At 34.5% G+C, this 25200-nt stretch overlaps 1 protein-coding gene across 3 annotated transcripts in view; it reads left to right on the forward strand.

Moving 5' to 3' along the window:
- Window positions 1–25200, forward strand: part of Cul5 (cullin 5) — a 227103-nt gene that overhangs the window by 114834 nt on the left and 87069 nt on the right. For all 3 annotated transcript variants that reach the window (XM_090379738.1, XM_090379737.1, XM_090379739.1), the window contains 4 exons: window positions 9093–9272; window positions 14088–14229; window positions 19353–19573; window positions 23150–23243. In XM_090379738.1, coding sequence (XP_090235864.1) covers window positions 9093–9272; window positions 14088–14229; window positions 19353–19573; window positions 23150–23243 — 637 coding nt within the window. The remainder of the gene's footprint in view (window positions 1–9092; window positions 9273–14087; window positions 14230–19352; window positions 19574–23149; window positions 23244–25200) is intronic.

Genomic DNA, 25200 nt, shown 5'->3' on the forward strand with positions numbered 1-25200 from the left:
CTTGATTTCTTGATACTCTGTAGACTGACTAACTATGTCCATCTTGATTTGTTGATGTGTAGTTCCTGAAGGCTATTTATCATGACTTTTGAGAAAAATTTCCATCGCCACTCTCCTGACCTTTGTTAAACATATCTATATAGATAATATAGATATGTTTAAATAAGCTAGCAGAAGCTCCATCTCCTTTATTGAAGTTGTTGTAAGTTATGTCTATTAGGTGAAATGTTTAGTACTGAAATGTGCTGAAAAGTAGTACTGAAAAGTTCAAGGAATGCTGTTAAACTATCACCTGTCATTACCTTCCCTTCTTTAAATTCAGTTTTAATCATGGTGAGTACCTCTCCACTTCTAAACACTCAGATTGTAGTGCTTTTCAAGGATGGAAACAAATCTGATCCTGCTAACTACAGGCATATAACTGTTAGCATTAGCAAGGGCATATGATGCAAGAAAGCAAGCTTATATAGCATCAGCCAAAAAAAAATAGACCCTTCTCATTTCTACCCATCCACTCGGACCAAATGTTTGTCTAGTTCTGCCTTGAATCTGTTTAAGCTAGCAACTTTACAATGACAGATGGAAGTTTGTTCCAGCAATCAACTATCTGCTGACTTAAGGCAAACTTCCGCACATCTATTCTACAACTGTCTTTCCTCAATTTGAATTTATGTCCTCTCAGGCGATTATTTGAGCAAGAGGAAGAATCCCATCAGCATTGAGCATTCTCAAACCATTCAAGGCTTTATACACCTCAATCAGATCACCTCGCAAGTGCCTAGTCTCCAGACACTAATTTGCAAAACTTAAGCCTTTCTTCATAAGAGCAAATCTTTGTTCCATTCACTAATCTTGTTGCCCTTCTCTGTACTCATTCCAACAGCTCTACATCCTTTATTATTATTATCATCAACCATATGGTGCAAGGAAGCCTGAGGCTTCTGCTGCACCAGCCAAAAAAAAAAAAAATTCTGAATTACCTTGAGAGAGAGAGAGAGAGAGAGAGAAAAAAAAGAGTCAGAAGTAGAAGGGAATCACCAAGGATGAGAAGGATGATGATATCCAGCTCAGGACCCTAGGTGTGCCAAGCCCACACTCACCATATGTGAGCCCCTGGGGTTAATTCTTAAAATCAGGCCTCCAGACCTGTATACAGTACTCAAGGTATGGCCTGACCATTACTTTATACAAGGGGATAATCACCACCTTATCCCTGCTAGAAAAATTCCTGTATATCATTGACAAGACACCATGAGGTACTCTTGCAGACCATCTGCACTGCTCAGAAACCTTCATATCTGCCTGCACAATTACCCCTGGGTCCTTTTCACTCTCTACCACTGTCAGTGTAGTACCACATAGTTGACACGTTACTCTGGGGTTACTGCTTCCCCTATGCAGTACTTTACATTTGTCAATGTTAAACTTCAGTTGCCACCTCTCAGCCCATCTGTTCAAATTTTCCCGTTCTTGTTGCAGCAGAGCACTGTTATAAGTGTCATTAAACAACCCTGCCAACCTTAATTTCATCTGCAAACTTTGACATTAAGCCTGATATACCACCATCAATATCATTGATGAATACAGAGAACAACAATGGACCCAACACTGAACCCTTTGGGATTCCACTAATAACATTAGTCCATGAAGACACTGTCCATTGATTACCATTCAGTCTTCTCCCACTCAAAAATCCCTTTATCCATAGCAGCAGTTTGCCTCCAATGCCAATTTGTGCAACGGTTTTCCATGTGCAACGGCGTCTCCGTAGCCAGGTGGGAAGGAGCAGCAGTGCGTAGCACACGCTTCTTGATTAGACCGGGGTTCGAGCCCGTCACCACCAAATACGGAGGATGCGGAAAGGTCATTCAGGGAATGACCACCGCATATCCCGGAACAATATGGCCTTAGTTGCTAATGCTCCTAAAAACCAAATAACAACAACAACCATGTGCAACAGTATCAAAAGCCTTTCTAAGATCCAAATATATGATATCAAAATTATTCTTTGCATCCAGTTCCTTTGTGACTACATCATAGTATCCAATCAAATCAAGGCTTCCCCTTAACAAACCCATGCTGTGTCTGAGCCATAACAGAAGACTTGTCTAGATGATCCTGCAATGCTTCTTTAACCAGTGCCTCCATTAATTTCCCTGCAACAGAAGTTAAACTAACAGGTCTGTAATTACCTGTCTACCTTTGATCTTCCTTTGTGGATTGAGGTCACATTTGTTCATTCCAGTCCATGGGTTACCTCCCTTGAGTCCAAGGAAGATCTCATAATTATGGCTAAGGGCTTGCTTACTTCTTTTGCTGCCTCCTTAAATATAACTGGATAGATTCCATTCACCCCAGGTGCCTTTCTTATGTTTTTCTTCAACAATTTCTCCTCCAATTTACTCTCAGTCATTACAAGATTATCTAGCTTACTGCCAGAGTTTAATACACCTCTGGCATTCCCCTCCCTGAATAACTCATGTGTGAATGTAGATGCAAAATATTCATTTTGTTTGTTTAACTACCTGAGTAGGATCATCAACAGTTGAACCATCGATATCAAGTGGACCAATCTGATTCATCCCTTTCTTTCTAGAGTTTACATAAGTAAAGAACTCTTTGCTGTTTTTCTTTGCATCCTTTGCCAAAGATTTCTCGTAATCTGCCTTTGCCTGCCTAGCCTCCTTTGTGATTTGGTTTCAGACCAGTTTATATCTATCATAGGCTTCTTTTCACCTGTTAATTTATTTGACTCCCATGCATTTTCTTTCTCTGCCACATGTCTATTTAGTTCATCTGACATCCATTTAGGCCTAAATCTTGAACAATATTTCTTAGTTGGTATGAAAAGCCTAGTAGCTTCCAAAATTATTTATTTGAATAACCGTATAGAATTTAAATACTGTCTCAGACCACCATAGTCACCTTTATGAAAGCAAAAAACCCTTCCCTTTACCACTGATGGTATTTACCTCTTTTAGTAAATCCCACTTCAGTACACTGTGGTTCCACCTAGTGGTTCCTTTATCTGCAGATTCATGAAGAATCACTACTGATAATCAGATCAAGAGTATTACTTCCTCTAGTTGCCTCCCGAATATGCTGCTTTAGAATAAATAATCCAATAAATCCAGAAAAGCCTTGCTAGTGTGTGAGTGACCAACCCACAAATTCCAGTCAATCGATGGGAAATTAAAATCCCCATTATAAGACACTGATTTACTGGCACACTGTATTTCTCTGCAACAGCATAACCCCCTCCTCCTTTCCTGTCTTGTCTATCATTTCTGTACACATTGTACAGTAATACCCCGACTTACGCGAACTCGGAGTTACGCGGTTCTTGATTTTTTTCGTTTGGCAACGCTGCCGCCCACTATCTTCAAGGTCGTTTTTCATATGTTATCGATATACGGTGCGACGGCGGAGAATGAGAGCGAAAGATGAACAAAATTCAACTTTGCTGCTTTTATGTTTTTTATATCAGTGAAGGGGAAACACATTTCACCATAATAACGTAAAAACCAACACAATTCCAGCTATCGGTATAATCGCAAATGCAATTAGATCGAATTTACTACCAGTTTATAACAGATTTCACTAGCAGAAACGCAACTGGATTTTTATTGTTTTATGGTAGTAACCCCTAGAAATGTGAGGTGTTAATAGTGTATCTCTGCCTTTATGGTGTTGTTTATTCAGTTGCTACATGCGCGCAGCTTTGTTTATGCGTATCAAGCGTGCCTCCTCGTTTTGTAATTGTGCTTTATTCCCTAAAAATGAGTAAAATACTTAATTAAAAGGTGTGAAAAGGAAGCGTCCTGGTGAAGACACTGCAGATTCAGAGAGAAAAAGAAAAGCAATTATCGATAAACAGAGGCGGACTGGGTCAAAAATTCTTACCCGGGAAAATTTATAGTGGCGTCATACTATGGTTTATGGCCAAAATCACACTGGCCCACCGGGGATTCCCCGGTAAGGCTTATGGCCAGTCCACTTCTGTCGATAGAGAAAAAATATGAAATCGTGAAACGCTTTGAGCGAAATGAAAGACCATGTGATATTGCACGTGCTACAGGCCTAAATGAAGCAAAGGCGAAAAGCACATGACAATTGCAAACTTGACAGGTTGAAAATTGAAAAGGGCTCAATTGTAAAGGGCTTAAAAATTTTAGAAAACATAGACTCCAACGAAGGACGCGTTATAGCTACAAAGCAAGGAATAAAAAAATTATTAGCTTGCTACGAAGAAATTCTGCGTGAAAAAAAGAACGCGCTGTGTCGTCAGACGAATTTGTTAGATTTTATGAAGCCATCGACATCGAAATAACTTTTTTACGTAAGTCATTTGTTTTTTTTAATACATATTTTGTATTAATATGTATAAAGAACTGCAATTTTATTAATATTTTTCTTCTAAACTAGTGTTTTTGTTAGTCCTTGGTCCCAATTAAGCAAAATTTATATGTATTTATATGCAAAGTTGTACCCCGACTTACGCGAATTCGACTTACGCGATTTTCGTCGGACCCACCTATCGCGTAACTTCGGGGTATTACTGTACTACCCAAATTCCAATTCTGATATACCTTCATCAATATTATTGATAAATATACAAAACAACAGTGGACCCAACAGCAAACCCTGTGGGACTCCACTAATAACATTAGTCCACGAAGAGCAGCACCCATTAATTACCACCCCCCTTGTCTTCTCCCACTCAACCATCCTTTTATCCATTGTAGCCACTTACCCTTAATACCATTCTGCTCCAATTTGTACAATAGTCTTCCATGCGCAACAGTGTCAAAAGCTTTCCTGAAATCCAAATATATGATACCAAAATTATTTTTTGCATCCAGTTCCTTTGTAACCACACCATAATATCCTATCAAATTTGTCAGACAAGACTTTCCCTTAAAAAACCCATGCTGTGTCTGAATTATTGCTGCAGTCTTGTCTAGATGATCCTGCAATGCATCTTTAACCAGTGACTCCATTATTTTACCCGGAACAGAAGTTAAACTAACTGGTCTGTAATTACTGGTGTCACCCTTCGATCTCCCCTTTGTGAATTGCCGATACATTTGCACATCTCCAGTCCGTAGTGACCTTCCCTGAGTCCAAGGATGCTCTCATAATTATGGCTAAGGGTTTGCTTAGTTGCTTTGCCACCTCCTTTAATATAACTGGATAGATCCCATCCACCCCCAGGTGCCTTTCTTATGTTTAACTTCAACAATTTCTCCTCCACTTTGCTCTCAGTTATTACAAAATCATTACGCACCCTGCTACAATTTGATAACCTTCTGCCATTTTCAAACCTTTATAACTCCTCATGTGTGAATGTAGATGCAAAATACTCATTCAGTTTGTTTGCTATCTGAGCAGGATCATCAACAGTTGAACCATTGATATCAAGTGGACCAATCAGATTCATCCCCTTCCTTTTAGAGTTTATATAAGTAAAGAAATCCTTTCTGTTTTTCTTGGCATCTTTTGCCAATGATTTCTCGTAATCTGCCTTTGCCTGCCTGACCTGATTACAGACTAGCTTATATCTGCCATAGGCTTCTGAGTCCCTTGGTAATTTATATGCATCCCATGCATTTTTTTTCTTTGTCACGAGTCTCATTAGTTTATTTGATAACCATTTAGGCCTAAATCTTGAACAATATTTCTTAATAGGTATGAAACTTTTAGTAGCTTCCACGATTAATTCCTTGAATGCTTTCCACTTAGAATTTACTGTTGGTAACATTGTTGGTTGATCCCACTGTTCAGAATTTAAAAACTGTCTGAGACCAGTGTACTCACCTTTACGGATGAAAAAACCCTTTCCTTTACCCCTGATGGTAATTATATCTTTAAGTAAATCCCACATCAGTACACTGTGATCACTGCCACCTTGTGGTTCCTTTATCTGCAAATTCTTAATACACGAATGATCACTGCTGATAACCAGATCAAGAGTATTACCCTCTCTGGTTGCCTCTCGAACATGCTGCTGCAGAAAACAATCATCCAATAAATCTACAAAATCTTACTAGTGTGTGAGTGACCAACCCACAAATTCCAGTCAATATCTGGGAAGTTAAAATCCCCCATTATAAGACATTCTGATTTACTAGCCCACTCTATTTCTCTATACAATTGTTCATTGTACTCATTCGAGTCATTAGGCCTATAACACACTCCTACTCTTATTTTTGCTTTCGCAGTGCTTATGTCACACCAAACTGACTCAACAGTGCATTGTTCATCTATATTAACTGGATGCACTTCTTTTGATTTTATGTTTTTCTTAATTAACAGCATAACACCTCCTCCCTTTCTATCCTGTCCATCCTTTCTGAACACATTGTACTCCCCAAATTCCAGTTCAGCATTCCTTATATCTGTGTGACACCACGTCTCTGCTATCCCAACAATATCCGCCTTTGATGTCTTGACTAACACTTCAAATTCATTCATCAAATTTATTTACTATACTTCTAGCATTGGTATACATGCAAGTATACATGTACCTATCGTTATTATTAGTTACCCTAACACATCCCATATATCCACCTGTTTCACGATGACTGCCATCAGTCCCTGAAACCCCCAGCACCCCTCGCTTCAGGTCGCTACTTATTCTAATAGAAGTTGTGCAAGAATCACCTTCACCTCTGCCTGCGGCTACTTTTAACCTTTTAATCTGTGAATCCCCCCCCAAGCTAGCAGTTTTCCGACCCACCTAACACTGCCTCGATAGCATCAGCAAATATTCTTGCACCCTTTCTGTTTAAGTGTATCCCATCCCTATAGAAGCAGTCTCTCCTGTTAACAAGCACAGACCACACTGAAAAAAATTCTCCCCCTTGAGCCTTGCACATTCTCACCAGGGCCGAATTGATTGACAAGGCTCTCATCATGTATTCCCTCCTATCGTGTCTGGGCAGAATTGCACAGTTTCAAATTTAACCCTGACTCAGACTTTTTTGCAACATTTACTTGTACTTGTTAAGTAAATCTGCAGATCTCCTACTCTTAATGTCATTGGTGCCAACGTGTACAACAATATCACTTAAAAGATGATATATGCTTTACGTCATCAACTTTTGCCCCTGACAGACATACTCTGGTATTGTTCCATCTATCCTTTTTACACAATATATTCCCCATCTCCCTGACAATAGAGTCACCAACAATAACTAGTTCCATTTGGACCAGTGCATTCTGCCTTGGAGATTGCTGCTATGTTGCCTGATGCCCAGGAGTGAGCTGTGGCGTTGAGTTGGGCAGCTGTGAGAGCTTGACGGGCCCTCATATTAATTTCTTCGAGGGCATCTACCCTACACCTCAAGCTCATCAACCTTTGCCCCTGGTCCTGTTCCACCTATCAATAATAAACCATAATAGACATTGTAGTCAAACTGTTTAAAATATTATTTTTAAACAGCAGGTTCATTCTTACCTCTCTTTCTTCCAGGTTATCAGTATGAGACAAATCTGCAGTTTCAAGCAACTGATCTTCTCGTGCTTCATTCAAACTTCGAACTGATGTTCTGTATTAGATTTGCCTCACATTTGTGGCTCAGTGCAGTCTCATATCCTATTGCATTAATTAAAAACACTATAGTTTTAATTAATGCAATTAATGCAAAACTCATTTCAGACTTAATTACTGCAAAAACAGCCACAGTCATTATCAATGGTGACATATCCTATCTCCTCTTATATTTCTTCCAGCACTGCACTGGAATCTCTGCAGTGTCTATTAATTTTCACCATTTATGTTGGCAGCCTTTATGATTATCTTCTAATCTCCAATTCAGTATACAATAGTTGTCCTATGTCACCAGCTTCCTTTATTTTGAGAATGGTGCCCAAAATAGTTCTGAAACATTGACTATTTTTATTCAGGCTGGATTGGTTTAGTTTACTACCTTGCCTGGGTGCATTTTATTTAGGATTAATTAATTAGCCACAACTTTTTTATAAGTTAAAATATTTTACTAACCTGTTTAATGATATTGCTTAGTCTCACATATGTCTTTCATGCATCATAAAATGTGGATGATGTAATTTATTTCCATGAAAACGATTCATTAACAAAGTTCTACGGATCCCTGAATAATGAACTTGATTGATTTAGTGTACATTGAAATTGTGTTCTAGATCAAAATATAAAAGATTCTCATTGATTTATTTTATTTTTTTATGGTCTAGAATTTTTTTTTAAGTACTTTATATATAGTAGAACGGCAGTAAAAGAAAAAAAAATAATCAAAAGCTACTCACTTCAGCATTATAATTTTCTAGAAATGGAATGCAACAGTATGTAATCATTTGGATTACAAAGTACTTGTTGCAATTTAAGAAAAAATTGCAACAACTATGAAGATGATATTTCAAGATTTCATAACAGGTAGTATTGTTAACTAGAATACGAAAAGAAGTGAATGGAAAATATATGCAGCTGTGTTATATGCTTTTAACAATGAGGGTAAAGCAGACAGACAGACACCTGACAAATTGTCCTCCAGGATAGTATAATGGTTTCCCCACTGTCAGTCATTTGGATACGTTTGGGTTTGAAAATCCCACCAGAAACTGGCGAAATGTTTGAAGGCTTCTTCAGTTAGGCTGTACCTTGCCAATCTCAGATGGAAAGAGTTTATATCCTGCCCCCTCCCCCAGGTGTATGAGATGAATTAGGAGGAAATATGGCCTTAGATGCTAGTGTACTATATAAATAAAAGTGAGGCACAATCAGTTGCATCTGATGGAGGATTAATAAATCAGGAAAACTCCTTATCCTTCTGTTGTAGTAATATATTTGTGTAGCATATTGTACGATTGTATAATAAGATATGTTGTAATAAGAACTACTAATTTATTTTCACTTAATTTGTGTGTAGCTAATGCATCTTTACTGTTCATCTATTTTTCTAATGATGCTGTGCCTTGTTGGTACATTCCAAGGTCCACTGAGAGACTATGACCAATTTCCTGCCTGTCTACCCAAACATAAAATATTTTATTCATTAAATTAATTTATTTTCATATGTTTTTAAAAAATTGAAAACTTAAATTTTAAATTTTAGCATGTGTTAGCTCATCAAGAGGATCAAGCTTTGTTAAAAGCTTATATAGCAGAATGGAGGAAGTTCTTTACACAATGTAATTATTTACCTATGCCTTTTGGTCAGTTAGAAGCTACTTTGGCTGGAAAGTCAACTACTATACAAAAGAAGGGACAAAACGAAGAAAGCATTGTGAGGAAGGTAAATATCCCATTTGATTAGCCTATTATGATGCTGTTGCTATATTGGTATTAATCACCAAGTGCATACCAAAATTGTCATTTTTTTCATGATTTTAATTTGATAAAGATTTGAAAGAATCAGGTTAAGTTATATTTGAACATTTTTGGAATATATGAACAACAAATGTCATTATAATAGTATGTATACTTTAATCCAGGCCATTGATAATTGATGCCATATTGCCTTGCTACTTCCAGAAGCTGTTTCATCGTAGTTCAATGATTCGTATTGCAGTTTGGTGCAGAAGTACTGAGTCCTGTGTTTTGAAAGTTTTGATATCTACCACAGGGTAAAGGCCTTAGGGTTGTAATAAATGGATCTGATGACATCAAAAGCAAATAAATCAAATCTTCATTCTTTGATATTTTGGAGGACTTTCTAGAATCCCTCTACTGACATGCTTTCAAATGTTAATTCAATAGTTGGCCTATTGGAAGAATGGCTGCGGTGGTGACTTATGCCCCATGCACCTTATGCACACTTGGTAAGAGAGTTACCCCTGGTAATTATGTGCCAGAAATCTTGCTGTATCTATTTATGCTGATCAAAAGTCAATGAATTTATTACATGACTGTTAGATAAAACTTGTAAAATAAAAGCACATCTGTTGATCACTTATTCCAGTAATATTTGTGAACTGCAAAGGATCTTTAAAGAAAGGCCATGATACATTCAGCCAATAGGCTCATCTCATTTCTAAAATTTTTATGAATAAGTTTCTTTGTATTTTCACTTTTCTTTGGTGATCACCATGTGCTTGCCATTTTTCTGTACTGTAGTTATATAGCTCTTGCAGTTGTGAGTAGAAGGAGATTCTGCCACAGTATTATTTTCCCTTCTGTTAATAACAACTCGATTTTGGAGTTGAATTGGAATTAGTAAAGTTAATAACAAATTGCTATCATTGAATTCTCTGCAGAACCTTTATTTGTATTCACTATGTCCAGCCAGTGTTATCATCAAATCCTTGTTTAGACATCAAGACAACCTGAATGCATTTCTCAGCAACATTGGCAAAACAAGTTTCATGTACCTGAACTATGGGTGAATTGTGTATCAAGAAAATCTTATTTCAGCCAGGATATCAGTAGCTGAATGATTCCTTGGAAGAAAGACAGAGCTTCTTTGCAACTCTTGTTGTTATTGTATCTGGGATTGATAACAGCATTCTTTGAATTCACACATAAGGGCAGTTCTTTTTTGCTTGAAAATGTAGTGTACATTCCTTTGCATAGCTTTACATGCATGTCTCATTTTAGCACCTTCAGTAGCAGTTTTTATGATTTCTTTAAATAGTTAAATTGCATATGATAACTTGGAGTATAAAAAGTCTCCAAAAGCATTTCCATTTTTCTTTGCTTGCTTCTCTCACCACTACATTGAAATGACTTTTCTGGGCATACTTCCTTAGACAGTTTTTCAAGTACAGGAACTTCTGGTGGTAGTGACAATTCTTGGTTTACCATTCTGAAAGCTCATTTTAAAATCATTCTATTTACCTCTTGCTATTATCACATCTGCAAAGTATATTATTACAATAATTGTGTGTTGTCTGTCTCTTTTCTTCTAAGTAACTCCTGAGAAATGTTTTAGTTACCCTCATTTTGTGCATGCATGTGGAGAGAGAGAGAAGGCAACATGTGCTGAATTTTTTTCCTTTCTGGTTGCTATGAGAATTGCCCATATTTGAAAAAGATCCTTTTTCATAAATATTTCTCTTTAAATATGCATATAGACAAATAAATATTTGTTTATAAATAACAAAACTGGATAACAAACTTACATGAGGCTTAAATTCATCAGTACTTTGTAGAAACATTCAGTTGCAGTGCTGTGATTAAATGTGACTGTGTTGGGGGTTTAAGAGTAAACCATGGTAGAACCAAACAGGCAATAGTGGGCAGATAATTTTATTCATATTATATTGTCCACTTGTTAAAATATTTAATACTATAATAATCAAAACAGAAGTTCATGGAAGTAATTTTGTAACCAACATGAAATGTTGCTAACTTGTAAAGGGCCCATAATATGAAAGTACTTGCTTGCACTTATTATTTGACACATGACACAATTTTGTAGGCCACACAATATTAGTATAACAGAGGCACAAAATAATGCTATAATGCTACAAAATTACATTACAATCTTCTTGAAACAAGTTAGCAGTATTTCATGGGCACAGGATTTTTTTTTTTTTTTTTTTTTTTTTTTTTTTTTGTAGAGGTGTAAGCAGGTTCATACAGAGCCCTTCACTTATAGCCACCATTATTGGAGAAAATGTTAACAATTTCTTATGTGGGTAAGAAAAGATTATATGCTGAAAACAAAGAGAGAAAGTAGAAATACATGTTCATTTTGAAATTTGATCTGAGTGTTCTTTTTGAATAGTATGAAAATGCTATAGTGTTTTAGCATTCATCATATGTACATACAGTAAAGTCCAGATTAACTGAGACTTGTTTAACCGAGGTTCTGCATTATCCAAGGTGAATTGTCAAAAAGTTGTATATACTTTGTCATCGAAGACAAGAGTATGTAGTTCAGTACAGAGCGGGAACTCACACCAGTTGACTGTTGAATGATGCCAATCTTTTACATTTGTTGATTTTGTGACTTTTTTTTTATTCTCTAATTTTAAAGATTTAATAAAAAAAAAGAAATAAAAACAATTTAAAAACTTTATTCTCTAATTTTATAATTTTTTATTTGTCGTGTTTTGTGTGTTATTACAGTTAGTGTTAGCACTATGAGTGGAAAATGGAAGCATGTTGTTGTGTCTTCATATGGAGTTGAATGCAATCAAATGCTTAGATCAATGAGAAACAGTAAAGAAAGTGGCTAGTGTCTTAGGTGTTGGTGAAGTGACTGTAGGGGACTGGAAGAGAAAGAGCGGAAATTGAAAAATGGTGTTCACAAAGAGCATCTCTTTGTGATAGTGAAAATTTGAATAGAAAAACAATGAAGAAAGGAGAATTTGAACAAATTTCTGAAGCTCTTTTTTTGTGGTTCACAGAAATGAGAGACAAAGGAAGCCTGATTTCTGAACCAATTTTACAGGCTAAGGCCCTAGAATTTCATAAGCCTTTTAATGAAGGGAAAGAACAATTTACCACAAGTATTTGGTTGGTTGGATCGTTGGGAAAAAAGGTTTGGAGTTAAATCGGAACATCACTGGGGGAAAATTATCAGCTAGCACGGAAGAAATATCAATGTTTACTGTTAAATTAGCAAAAATTATTCAAGAAGAAAATTTGAATTTGACTCCAATTTACAATTCTGATGAAACTGGCCTGAATTATAAAATGCTCCCATCCAAAACACTTGTAGTTAGAAAAGGAAAATTGGCTCCTGGTTATAAACAAAGCAAGGAGAGAATGATGGTACTGACATGTTCAAATTCATTGGGGGGAGGGCATAAGCTTAAACTAACTCTTATTGGAAAGTCAAAGAACCCCTGAGCTTTAAAAAATCTAAAATCTTTGCCCGTTAACTATGCAAATTAAAACAATGCATGGATGGATTCAAGTTTGTTTAAAACATGGTTTCATGAAGAATTTTTCCCTAGCACAAAAAATATTTGAACAAAAAGAAACTTCCCCATTAAGCACTTTTAATTTTAGACAGTGCTCCATCCCAACCAGACGAAAGTGAATTAGTTTTTGGTAACATATCAGAGCTCTGCTTTTGCCACCTGATGTGACATCCCTTCTTCAACCTCTAGATCAAGGTGTTTTGGACACTTTGAAATGCAACTATAGGCGACATCTCTTAAAACATCTGCTTCAAAATCTTGAAAGAGGGACCAGTGTTGTCGAGAATCCTAAAAAATTCTCGTCAAGGATGTTATTTACTGGTTGGCAGAAGCATGGAACAATGTTAAAACATCTACTCTTATCAAATCCTGGAAAAAAATTTTATGCTCCCAAAACGAAGTCAATGAAAATGAGATGGCAAATGAAAATGAAAGAGGTGAGGAGTCCCTTTTAGAACTAGCCAGTAACCTTCTGTTTTTGGTAACATCAGACGCTCTTACTACAAAGGATATTAAAGAGCGTATGAATTGTGATGAACAGCTGGAAATGACTGATGACACGATCATAAAGCTTGTTCACGAACAAAAAGATGAAAGTGAAGATGACAATGAAGAGTGCACAGAAACTACAAAAAAAAATTATACACATAGATCTAAATGCTATTGAGTCAGCTTTATGTTATATTGTACAGCAGGAGGATACCATGCCTGCTGATGTTCTGTTACTTATGCACCTACAAAATATAGCAGCTAAAAAGTGAGGAGCTTCTATGAAACAGAAACCCATTAAGGAATATGATATTGTGGTGTAGTGCTAATTACTTTGTGTATATATTCTTGACTATGACTTGTAATTTTTATACATATACTTTTTTTTTTTTTAAATTTTTGTAATAAAACTTGTAAATAAAATTAAGTGGTTTATTGTATAAATTAAGTCATTATGTTCAATAAATAGATCTAACCTGAAAACAGTGTACATCGTCACGTTAATGTATTCAAATCCAGTTATTTAATAATAATTTACCAAACTTTCTGTGTTATCCAAGTTTTTGATTATCCGAGGTTCCCTCGGTCCACATTACCTCGGATAATCAGGACTATACTGTACTTATAATCTTTTACAACTTCAAATATTTCCCTCTATAAACAAATTACTTATGTAGGAGATAATTTGAAGTCAAGTGATTAATAATATTTGCTTTATTTTAATCTTTTGCCCTAATATTTACATGCAGCTTATGTTAGACAGCTGGAATCAGAGTATTTTTTCCAATATAAAACATCGGCTACAAAATAGTGCTATGAAGTTAGTTCATGCTGAAAGAAATGGCGAAGCTTTCGATTCTCAGTTAGTAATAGGAGTTCGGGAATCCTATGGTGAGTACCTGTTTCAGAAAATATAATTTTTGTGAGAAGAGAGAATGAGAATGTATAAATTAAAATCATGAAAATTGATAACTTTGAAATTTTGTATTCTAAGTTATGAAACTGAAATATAGCACTTTGCAGAGCTTGGGCAAATAATTTAGTTTATTAAATAAAGGAAAAGTTTTTGACTTTTCTATTTTCATTCCAATAACCCAACCGATTTTAGATGATGTTTTGAACTCCCAGGGCACATGATTTTCAAGTGTTAGAATTAGCTGCTAAACATTTCAAGTTTTCCATAAAATAGTTTGGTAAATACCGTGATTTTTAAATAAAAATTCAGTAATGAGCTATCCCTTGTAAACTGTACCGTTTGTTAATATAGGAACTCCCCGACTTAAGTAATACTTGACTTAGTGAAATTCAACTTTACATAAGTTTTTTCTGGCTAGTGCAAACTTAAAAAAATCATGGAAACGTATTTTGCATCCAATAGGAATAAATGGAGGTATCGTGAAAATATTGTAATGTGAACCCAATAGCACATTGGGTTTTTTTTTGTAATTTGTTCCAAGTCCTTGGAAGTTGAAAATTTTGCTTATTATTAAGCTATTTCTCTCTCTAAAAGATCATATTTATAATGGAAATTGCACTACCCTTTCATCGTTATTATATGTTCCCGTTATAAGAATCGATTTTGTGATATTTTTCTAAAGCATGTTTCTGGAGGTTACGACCATAAAACAAAAAAAAAATTTGCACTTTCCGATTTATTGGGCTTTTCTGTTAATGCATCTAATTATGAACAGGTAGTAAGCTCGATCTTATTGCATTTGCGATAATCCCGATAACTGGAATTCTGTGGGTTTTTACATTACGGTTTTATGGTGAAATGAGTTCCCCTTCACTGAAATCTTCAATCATATAAAAGACAAATTTTCAGAAACTTCTCTTCATTCCTATTTACGTATTACAATGATGAAGCGAAAACAACCAACAAAAAGTGCAAGTGGGGGTAATGCCAGGAAACGAAACAAAATTGATTTAAAAATGAAGATGAATAGGATTAAGAAATATGAAGCAGGACAAAGTTTGCCATCTATTGCAAGGGAATTAGGTCTCTCTGTTTCAACAGTGAATACTATTTTAAAGGACAGTGTGCCTATAAAAGAACATGTCAAAGGATCGACGCATTTAAGATCACAGTTTGAGAAGATGGATCCTGACAGCGAACAATTCTTAAAAGTTAAGAGGGGGTGAATGATATGCTTGCTTGCTACAAAGAAATCTACAATGAAAAGAAAAAAGCCGCTGTCCAGTCATCCGTTAATGTTCTTTCGTAAGGTTGAGCGGCCGACCCCTTCTAAATCTCCACAGCCCTCAACCTCTTTGGCTGCTAAATTATCAGCTGAAGACATCGATTCTGGCAACAATGCTCGAGAGGTAAAATTATTGACGTTATGCCTGTCTCCTCTCTTTTTTCGTAATTTTATAATTTTGAATTTTTTTTAAAATTGCACACTTTTGTAATTTTTCCTGTGCATGAGATAAAAAATTGAATAAATATAATAAATAATTATATTTACATGTTTGTCATACGTTTCTTTTTTGATTCAATCAATTTGGCGAGTGCTGCACAAGCATGGGGGAAATTTCGACTTACGTAGCATTCTGCAGAACGCAACCCTTACATAAGTCGGGGAGTTCCTGTAGTTATTATATGCAGGAACTCCCCGACTTATGTAAGGGGGGGAGTTCCTGTAGTTATTTTATGCTAACAACAACATCATATCCTGAAAACTTTTAGAAATTGAAAGCAAAAGACTTTTAATAAAAATCCAGCCATTAGCCAGCAGTGCAAATTTACCTGCTGAAATGTATGTATATCATATGCTTCAGCAGGCAAATTACCCATATTAATATGGAATACAAAAAAACTGCATTTAAAGTTTTCTTTCACTGTTCAATTACATAATATTAGTATTGGTCATGTAGTGCAAGGAAGCCACAGGCTTTTGCTGCATCAGCCAGCAGGAAATAAATAATGAACTACTTATGTGTTTTTCAACTCACATAGGTAATTATCCAGCTAACCATCAAATTTCTCCCCAGGCCTGTTATCCTCATTATACATTAGCTAACAACTTCATACAGTATAGTCTAAACCTTTTCTCCCCTAATTTGAATATATAGCCCTAGTTCTGGAATCGTTTACAATAGTGAAAATTTCACCTTCATTCATTTTATTATTCCCTCTCAAATCCCATCTAAGGTGTCAAATTCAGTCTTCCCTCATATTGGCATCCTTTTGTTGCAGATCTCACCAATCAGGTTGCCCATCTTTGGACCCTTTCAGTAAGCTTGATGTCTTTTTTTTTTTTAGGTCTGGGGACTACACAGTATGGAGACCACACCTAAAATTAAACTAGTATTCCAAATGCAGTCCTATAATTTCTTTATACAGTAGGATTATGACCTTTCCTATCTCTAAAAGCAAAATGTTCAATAAATCATTAATAGGACAACTTGCATCCTCCTTACTGCCTGTTTAAAGCACATAGAGAACTTCATGTCTGCCTGTATCATAACCCCAAATCTCTTTATTCCTCTACTGTTTTTAATTCAGCTTCACCAAGTGTATAATTTATTTTGAGGTGTAAATACATTTTTCTGCATTAAAATAGTTGTCAATTTTCTGACTATTCATTAAGCCTATTGAAGCTATTCTGATGCAGCACTGCTTGTTGCTTATTTGGGCTTGGAATTCTTGCATAGAATAGCCACTACTATGTAAATATTGGTTCTTCCAAAATATTTGTTCCACAACCTGGTTGAAGTTGACCATAAAGCACCATGCCAACTTAATGCAAACTGACTACCACTATGCATTCACACAATCTACAAATTCAAAGCAACTTAACCTTCTTGCAAATAAAAACAACTACATTATGTATGTCTGAGAGAAAATTTTTTTCATGCATGAAATCAAATAAATATTTAAAAAGAAACAGTAACAGATGATCATCTTCATTCCATATTGAGAATTAGCGTCACAAATTTTGAACAATTATCTAAAAACATCCAGCCTCAATCATCTCGTTAAATGTTATTGTGAAAAAAAATTTCTAAAGTGAGCATTTAAAAGCTAAAGTAAGGTATTTTTTAAAAAAAACAAAAGTAAGTCATATTTTTATAATTTTAATAAAATCTAAAAAAAAAAAATCACTGACATGAATTTGTTGCACATGAAAGTGTTAGGAATTTGCATTTTTTATATATAGCTTGAAAATTTTTCTCAAATCACTCAGTGTGGCCCGCAAAACAAATCTAACTTTGAATATGGCCCTTTTCAGGAAATGGTTGGATACTACTGGTTTAGAATATGCTGTGATTTTTTCAGGTTAGCAGGAGGTTGAACATTGTTTATTTTACCTGATTTCAGTCTTTTTATCTGTATACAGTTTTGTGCTATTATTCAGCATGTTTTAATTCTAAGAGCAGCAACTGCTGTCCAATAAATTTTAATTCAGATTTATGCAGAATAAGGTTCTTTCTGTCAAATTAAATTTTAAATTCCTATATCACGTATGTTACGTATATTCATAAACTAAGTTTTTTGATTGTTTCTAAAATTTCTAAATCTAATAATGTTCATCTTGTACTTTGCTTTAATTTTATTGTAGGCCATGCTGAGAAAAAAAAAAAAAAATTCTGATTCTGATTGAAAGTGGAGTTTTGATCTAACAAAACTCCACTTTCAATTACAGTCTGTTCCGGTTATTTGGGACACATCGAGACTAGTGCATTTTGGCCCGATTAAGCGGCTGCTCTAATTATGCGAAGTTTAACATAAATAATTAAAAATACAGCTTTACGATTGATTTTCTGTACAATCAAATCACGTTACGATGGACTCACCATAGTAAAATACAGTTCACTATATGATATGCAGTAAGTGCCGGTCATTGTGATCATGTTTGTGAATTGAATTTTAATTCTATTAAACAGCGATTCTAATTAGCGAAAATAGGAGGAATATTATGCACAAGCTATAAAAGTAAAGATGTATTAAGTACAAATTTACACTTTATTACCTTACTAATTAAAAAAATTAAATGATACGTGAAAATCGGAAGAATATTTTCCACGGGTTAGCAAAATAAAAATAAATTTACGCTTACGTGCATTGCTTAATTAATACGTACTGTAATATGTACATACTAACTAGTTGATATTTCTGTTCACTAACATTTGCGGGTGAGGGTTAAAATTTAAAACAGTAAAAAAGATAAGCAATCATTAACAAAGAACACGGCACACACAAATCGCAAGTAACACAGTAAGTGCAAGTGAGAACAGAGTAACAAGTTGCAAAGCTTAAAAATTAGGAATGAAGAGAAGATTCTGAAAATTTATTTTTTTTATATGATTGAAAATTTCATGGAAATGTAAACACATTTCACCATAATAACATAAACACCTACAGAATTCTAGGTGTCAGTATTATCACAAATTCAATAAGATCGAGTTTACTATCTGTTTATAATACATTGCACTAACAGAAAAGCCCAATAAATCGGAAACTGTTAATTGTTTAACAGTTGTGATCTCCAGAAATATGACCGGACAATGTGGTATGGGCAGAGACTATCGTATGGTAATCTCGAGTAGTGCAGTCTCAATTGGGTTATGTTCTTTAAGATTTGTCCCAAATAAACGGCTGCCCCGATTAATCGGTGGCCCAAATAACCAGAATCCAACTGTATGTGTATAACAGGAAATAGAAAACACAACTAATGGAATTAAATGTCACAGTATTTAATTTATTAACTTATAATTAATACATTACAATTTGAAACAGCTTATAAAATAACACTTCTCTCCATTAACTTTTGCTGTCAGGGAATGCTGTGGTCTCACCAGTGACTGCAAAAGTTAATGCAAAGAAGCATTATTTTAGAAGCTGTTTCAAATATTGTAATAACTTGCATTTGATGTAGTCCCTCTTTTATTAATTATACTATAAAATTACAAATTGATTAATTTGTCTTGGTCAAGTTTTGAAATTTGTATAAAATATAATTCACATCTACAGTGTTATTTTCATTAAATTCATTCATTTTTTTTTATAGTAAATTTATGTTCCAATTCAGAAGATAAATTACAGATATATCGAGAAAATTTTGAAAAAGCATACATAGAAGCAACAGAATCATTCTACCGAGCCAAGGCACCCCAGTATCTCGAGGCTAATGGTGTGCAGAACTATATGAAATATGCTGACCAAAAATTAAAAGAAGAGGAACAAAGAGCTGCCAAATACTTAGAATCATACTCTGGTTCAGTACAAGCTGTATGTATTTTATTTAATTAAATCTAGTATTAGTATTGGCAAAATGATACAAGGAAGCAAGCTTATATAGCAACCCTTTCACCCCCGAAAAAGAAAGAAAAAAAAAAAAAAAGAGTAACAAATTTTTTCTTCTCTCTCTTCGTTTCTCCATTTTTCTGAAGTATTTGTCCAATCCCTCCCTTTATTTTGGTAGACTTCTAATTTCCACAAGGGTGGGGGAAAGGGAAAGTAGTAGGAAAGTTTTCAGACACTTATTTGGCAATTATCCCTTTTCAATTTATGTTCACATTGTGTATGTGACTAAGTGTAAAGATGCTCATGATATATAGTTTAATCAGCCCTTTAATGGCTGTCAACACCACAATCAGTTCAGTCCACAGGTTCCTATTTTCCAAACGTTAACTTATGGATTTCTGTACCTTCTCCAAAAGGTCCACATTTTTCAAGACTATATTCTATATTCATGTAGTCTAACTATTCTGTCTGTCTGTCTGTCTCCCCCCCTCCCCCCCAGATTATATGGTTACTTTCAAGTCTTTTTTTTATTATCAATTATCTTGAGTTTGGTGCTATTGTTATGCTAGGGATTACTGCTATCCATATGCAACACTTGTATTCTCTTGTGTTAAATTTCAGCTGTCATTTCTCTGCCTGTCCCTACAATTTATCTGGGTCTTGTTAAGGAAGTAGCATACTTTGATTACTGTCATTAACCACTTCTCCCGCTTAAGTACCATCAGCAAACCTAGTCATTAAAGTTGAACTATTGACATCATTATCTTTAACAATTGTTGTTCGGTAATTGTTAATGGTAACAATAATTGTTCACATAGGACTGTGTCAGAAGCTATGAAATCTAAGTGAATGATGTCAGAATTTCTTTACATCCATTTCATTAATGACAGTGTCACAGTAACTAATTAGATTAATCAAAAATGATCTCCTCTCAACAAAGCTGCCCAATGATTTCCATATAATTCCATTCCTGTCCACAGATGATACCATATTACATCATAGAAATCAGACTTACAGATCTTAGTTACTCTGAGCAACTTTGTAAATGGGTTGACCTTTACATAACTCCAGTCTGTAAGAACTTTGCCTTAACCAAGGGAGAGTCTCTCAGTGTAATAAATATTTGCTTACCTCATTTGTTGCTTCCTTCAGTATAATTAGATGCATTACATTAGGTCCTGATGTTCATTTTTAATTGTGATAACCTTGCTTCTACTCTGTGTTACATTTGTTGTTATTTTAATCTAATTATGGATAATTTCAGGATAATATTATTATTAATTAACTTTTAATGAGACTGAATTAATTAAATGAATTGCACCAATTAAACAACAAGTATTTCTATGTGAAAATTTTATTATTTAAAAGAATTACATTAAGTACCTAAACTCCCCCACAGCTGAACTACTTAATAATTGATGATGTTTCTGTATTCCATATTGAATCCTATCATTAAGCCTAATGAGGAAAGATTTGATGGCTGCTGTTCCTAAATTTAGAGGGTCTTCTACCATGAAAAGTTAACTGTTACCAAATTGTTCAATTATTTATTCACATTTGATTAATTCATTCGTTATGAATAACCATGTTGCATCCATCAGCCCGTTAATTCCAACTTTAAGGGATGTTTCTAGTTAAAATAGATAATTATCTGCTTATCCTTAGTTGCTCAAGAATGAAGAGGATAATGCGAATTTTTAATTCAGTGACAACGTGGTAATGGGTGCCAAACCCACATATATGAAAAATGTCTGTAATGTGTACACTTTACAAAAGGATTATAAAATAAATTTTAGAAATGAATGAATACAATTTTTTTGATGCCAGATGTTATGGAATCTCATTTGCCATTTTCAGTAATAAAAGCGTTTTAAAATGGGCTTAAGAATAAACCCAGTAATGTCCACTTTATTGGATTGATTGTTACACTGATACTTTATCGGGCTTCACTGTTACAGTAATAATCTGACACTAAGACAGAACTTGATAAACATTTGGAGTGAGGGGATGGGTGAAATAAGGGGTTTTTTTTTTTTTTTTTGGCTAATGCTATATAAGCTTGCTCTCTTGCATCATGTGCCCTTGCTAATGCTAAGAAGTGCTCTCACCCTTCATATTTTACTATCCGAAAACTCAAGGGTTGTCTTAAATTCATCTTCTATGAAATTGGCCGTCTTGTTAACATGAAGTAAGCTCAGGAAAAAAAAAGCTCATTGTCAAATTCTAAAACTAACACAGCATTGATTCAAAGTCATCATCCCTGTTGTTGTTTATGTGCTGCAATGAGAAGTGAGTGTGTCTGCAAATTCTAGGGCAGGAGAGCATATAGAAAAGGCCCAACAGATGTAAAAATTCTTATGGGAATAAGATGCTTTTGGTACAATTTCAAATTTAAAACGATGGCCATATGCAGAAAAGGAAAACAACTGTGCATCAAGGAAGAAAATACCATGTTACAGAAACAAATGAGTTGGTGGTGATAATTATAAAAATGCAAACTGTGAAAGATAACCCTTTCTATAAATCATTCATCAAGCAGTGATTTGTAGGCAGTACTTATGGCTCAATGCATATCAAAATATGTACGTAATTCTCTACCTAAATTACTGGACCTCAAGCTTGTACAGTTTTAAATTACCATGTAGAAATGGTGGAGGGCTTTAGCTGCACTGATGACCAATAGAACTCTGCAAGACACTTATATTTACTAGTGTTGTAACTGCTATTTTTCCACACCCAAAAAATTTATTTTGGTCTTGTTGAAATAACACACTCTTATTACTGTTGTAAACTACTCTTCCTGTCTCTGTATAAAGAAACGTCAGAAACAGTGAAGGACTCAAAATTGAACACAATGCCCATTTGTAACATTTATCTGTAAAGAGCAGCGCCATTTTAACCATTTTTATTTACAGTAGTAACTTCCTGCCAGTATGACGTTGGTGCTGCTGTAATTTATAAAAGAGTTTTCATGTGGAACTAAGCAAAATTATCCTTTGCATATATGTATTTTGTTACAACTTCATAATAACTTACGAGATTGGTTGACTGCAGTTTTCCCTTAACAGAGTGGTGCTCTGTTTTCCTTATAATTCCATTCCTTTCCAGATAGTTCTGTGCATCGTTTTGTCAATCTGACAAAAAACTAAATTGAGGACACTGCCTGAAAGGTTTCTAACTCTTGCTGGCAACTTCTTGAATCCAGGGATGCTACTTTTATTATCACTAAAAGTTGATGATTTCTCTTTCTTTCTTTCTTTAACACAGCCATGTTTGTAGTGAAGGCATAAAACATGTTTGAAAGATGACATCCCTTTATTCTGAACTGCTATTCCAAAATTTGTTTACAGATTTGAATCCTTCAATTTGAATACCTAAAACTTGGCATATGTGACTAGAAATATTTAAAACAGTGTGATAAATCATTGCATAGTTAACATCAGTAATCATTGTTTCATCATGTGTATATAATTATATTGCGTTGCTTGATATTGTTATTTGATAGAAATTGATCAATTTCCAGATCGACTATAAAAGTTACAATATTTTGTTTTGTTTTAGCTTACAGAATGTTGTGTAAATGTGTTGGTTACTGCCTTCAAAGAAATTATTTTAGCAGAATGTCCATCCATGATAAAAAATAATGAAACCGAAAGTAAGCCTAGCCTGTTTTTTAAATTGTTATTTAAATCAGTTATTCATAATTATTGTTACCATAATTACATTACATGGATATACTGCAAAATAAGTTTTACGAAATCAACTTTACTACTCAAATATTATTTGAATTAGTTTATTGGTCAAACAAGGATAAAATTCTTATGATCAGTCCAATATCTTATTTAAACAGTGGCTACATTTCTGAATTTCTTGGGTATTTGGGCAAAGTTTTAAATTCTCAAATTTATATGAGGCCAGTATTGGCACTTAATCTTACTTGGAACTGTTAGTTTGGTAGTGATTTTTTTCTTAGTAGTTCCACTCACAGTTAAGTGCCAGTAATGACCTCATACAAGTAACTTAAGGATCCAAAATTTTGTCTGAGGACAAAATTCAATAAGGAATGCAAAAATAGTCACTTTTTTTAAATTTAGATGTTGCTGATTAGCAAAAAAGTACAATAATTTTATCCTTTTCCTACCAATAAATTAATTATTCACTTAGTAAAGTGTGATTTCTTAAAGCTTACTCATTGTTACCACATTTGGGTGAAAGCTTTTAAGTGTGCCAATGGGCTGAAAGTAGCATTTCAGTTAAACTGAAAATACAATTAGAAGAAATAAGAGTGAGGTGTAAGTGGAATGAATTTCTGTCATAATTCTGTTCCTGAAGTTTGTATGATAGGATTTTAAGGTCAGTACTTATTAATTTGCAGTTGTTAAATACCATAAAATCATGAATTTATTACAGCTGTCACTATCCAGCATACAAAGGCACTACATACGAGCTCATACAATTTTGTGCCAACAGTGACAACGACCTTTGATATGCTGTTGCATCGCTGCAATTTAAAAAATTGTATGCATCCTTTATAGAATTTAAATTACAGGCAGTATTGAATTGTGTGCAGAGTGCACCACTTTTTTTTTTTTTTTTTTTCCTCCTGTTGGAGAATGCAAAAAAGGCAAGCAGAATTCTGCATAATTTAACTCCTGATTTCGAATATAATGGACATAATGATAAAGTTTCTTGCAACCTGCCTCAGCCACTGACTTATTTCCATAATGCATTATTAAGGTTTATGTCCCGCTTGATGTTTCAGCTTTAATTAGTTTAACATTCCATTGATTTTTATTATAGTTTATTAAAACTTTTTGCTGATTATTTCACCAACAGGCCAACACTGAATCCCTCCCCATTAGGCTGGAAACCGCTTGTAATAGACTGTAGTGGTGCCCATTTAAGAAATTATTTTTAATAAATTAATGCTTAACAATAGAGAGGAGTAATTTAATAATTTTCCAATTATATCAAAATATTTTATACATTAATACAAGAAATGTGTGTATATTTGCAGATCTTCAGCTTCTTTCAGATTACCTTGTATGACAATGTTAGGTGTAGTGGTCGTTGCATAAATTGCCAGATCTGTTAGAAATAAGGAGTAAGAATAAAAGTATAAATTTTAAAAGCTAAATAGGTTGCATGTTAAAGAATTAAGTGCCAATAAACTATAATTGAATGAACAGTAATAAGAAATTGTAACTGACTAAACAGTAATAAAAATTAATAAAGAATTATCATAATAAATATATATCATATTAGTACTGAAGCAGTGAGGTTAAAAATAAAGAAACACATGAATAAGTAAAGAAAGTATTTGAGCTGTCAAGTAAATAATGTGAAGACAAAAAAAAAGACTGAAGCATTAGAGCCTGAAGTGATTATAAAAATATAAGGGAGAAGTTTGGCAATGGTATCAGTATAGTGCGGATAGGATGCTACTGCTGTTAACATCATCAGGGGAGTACAACTGTAACAGCCTGTCCAAGATAGTTGGGTCCTCCAACAGTGTTGGCCATAGCCACTTATCCCTACTAATTATATTCTTTCTATATTGATACTATTGCCAAATCCCTCCCTTATACTTTTATAATCATGTCTAGCTGCTC

Source organism: Mastigoproctus giganteus, chromosome 8 (assembly GCF_048544385.1).
Source record: "Mastigoproctus giganteus isolate SK-2022 chromosome 8, ASM4854438v1, whole genome shotgun sequence".
In the NCBI taxonomy this organism is placed as follows: domain Eukaryota; kingdom Metazoa; phylum Arthropoda; class Arachnida; order Uropygi; family Thelyphonidae; genus Mastigoproctus; species Mastigoproctus giganteus.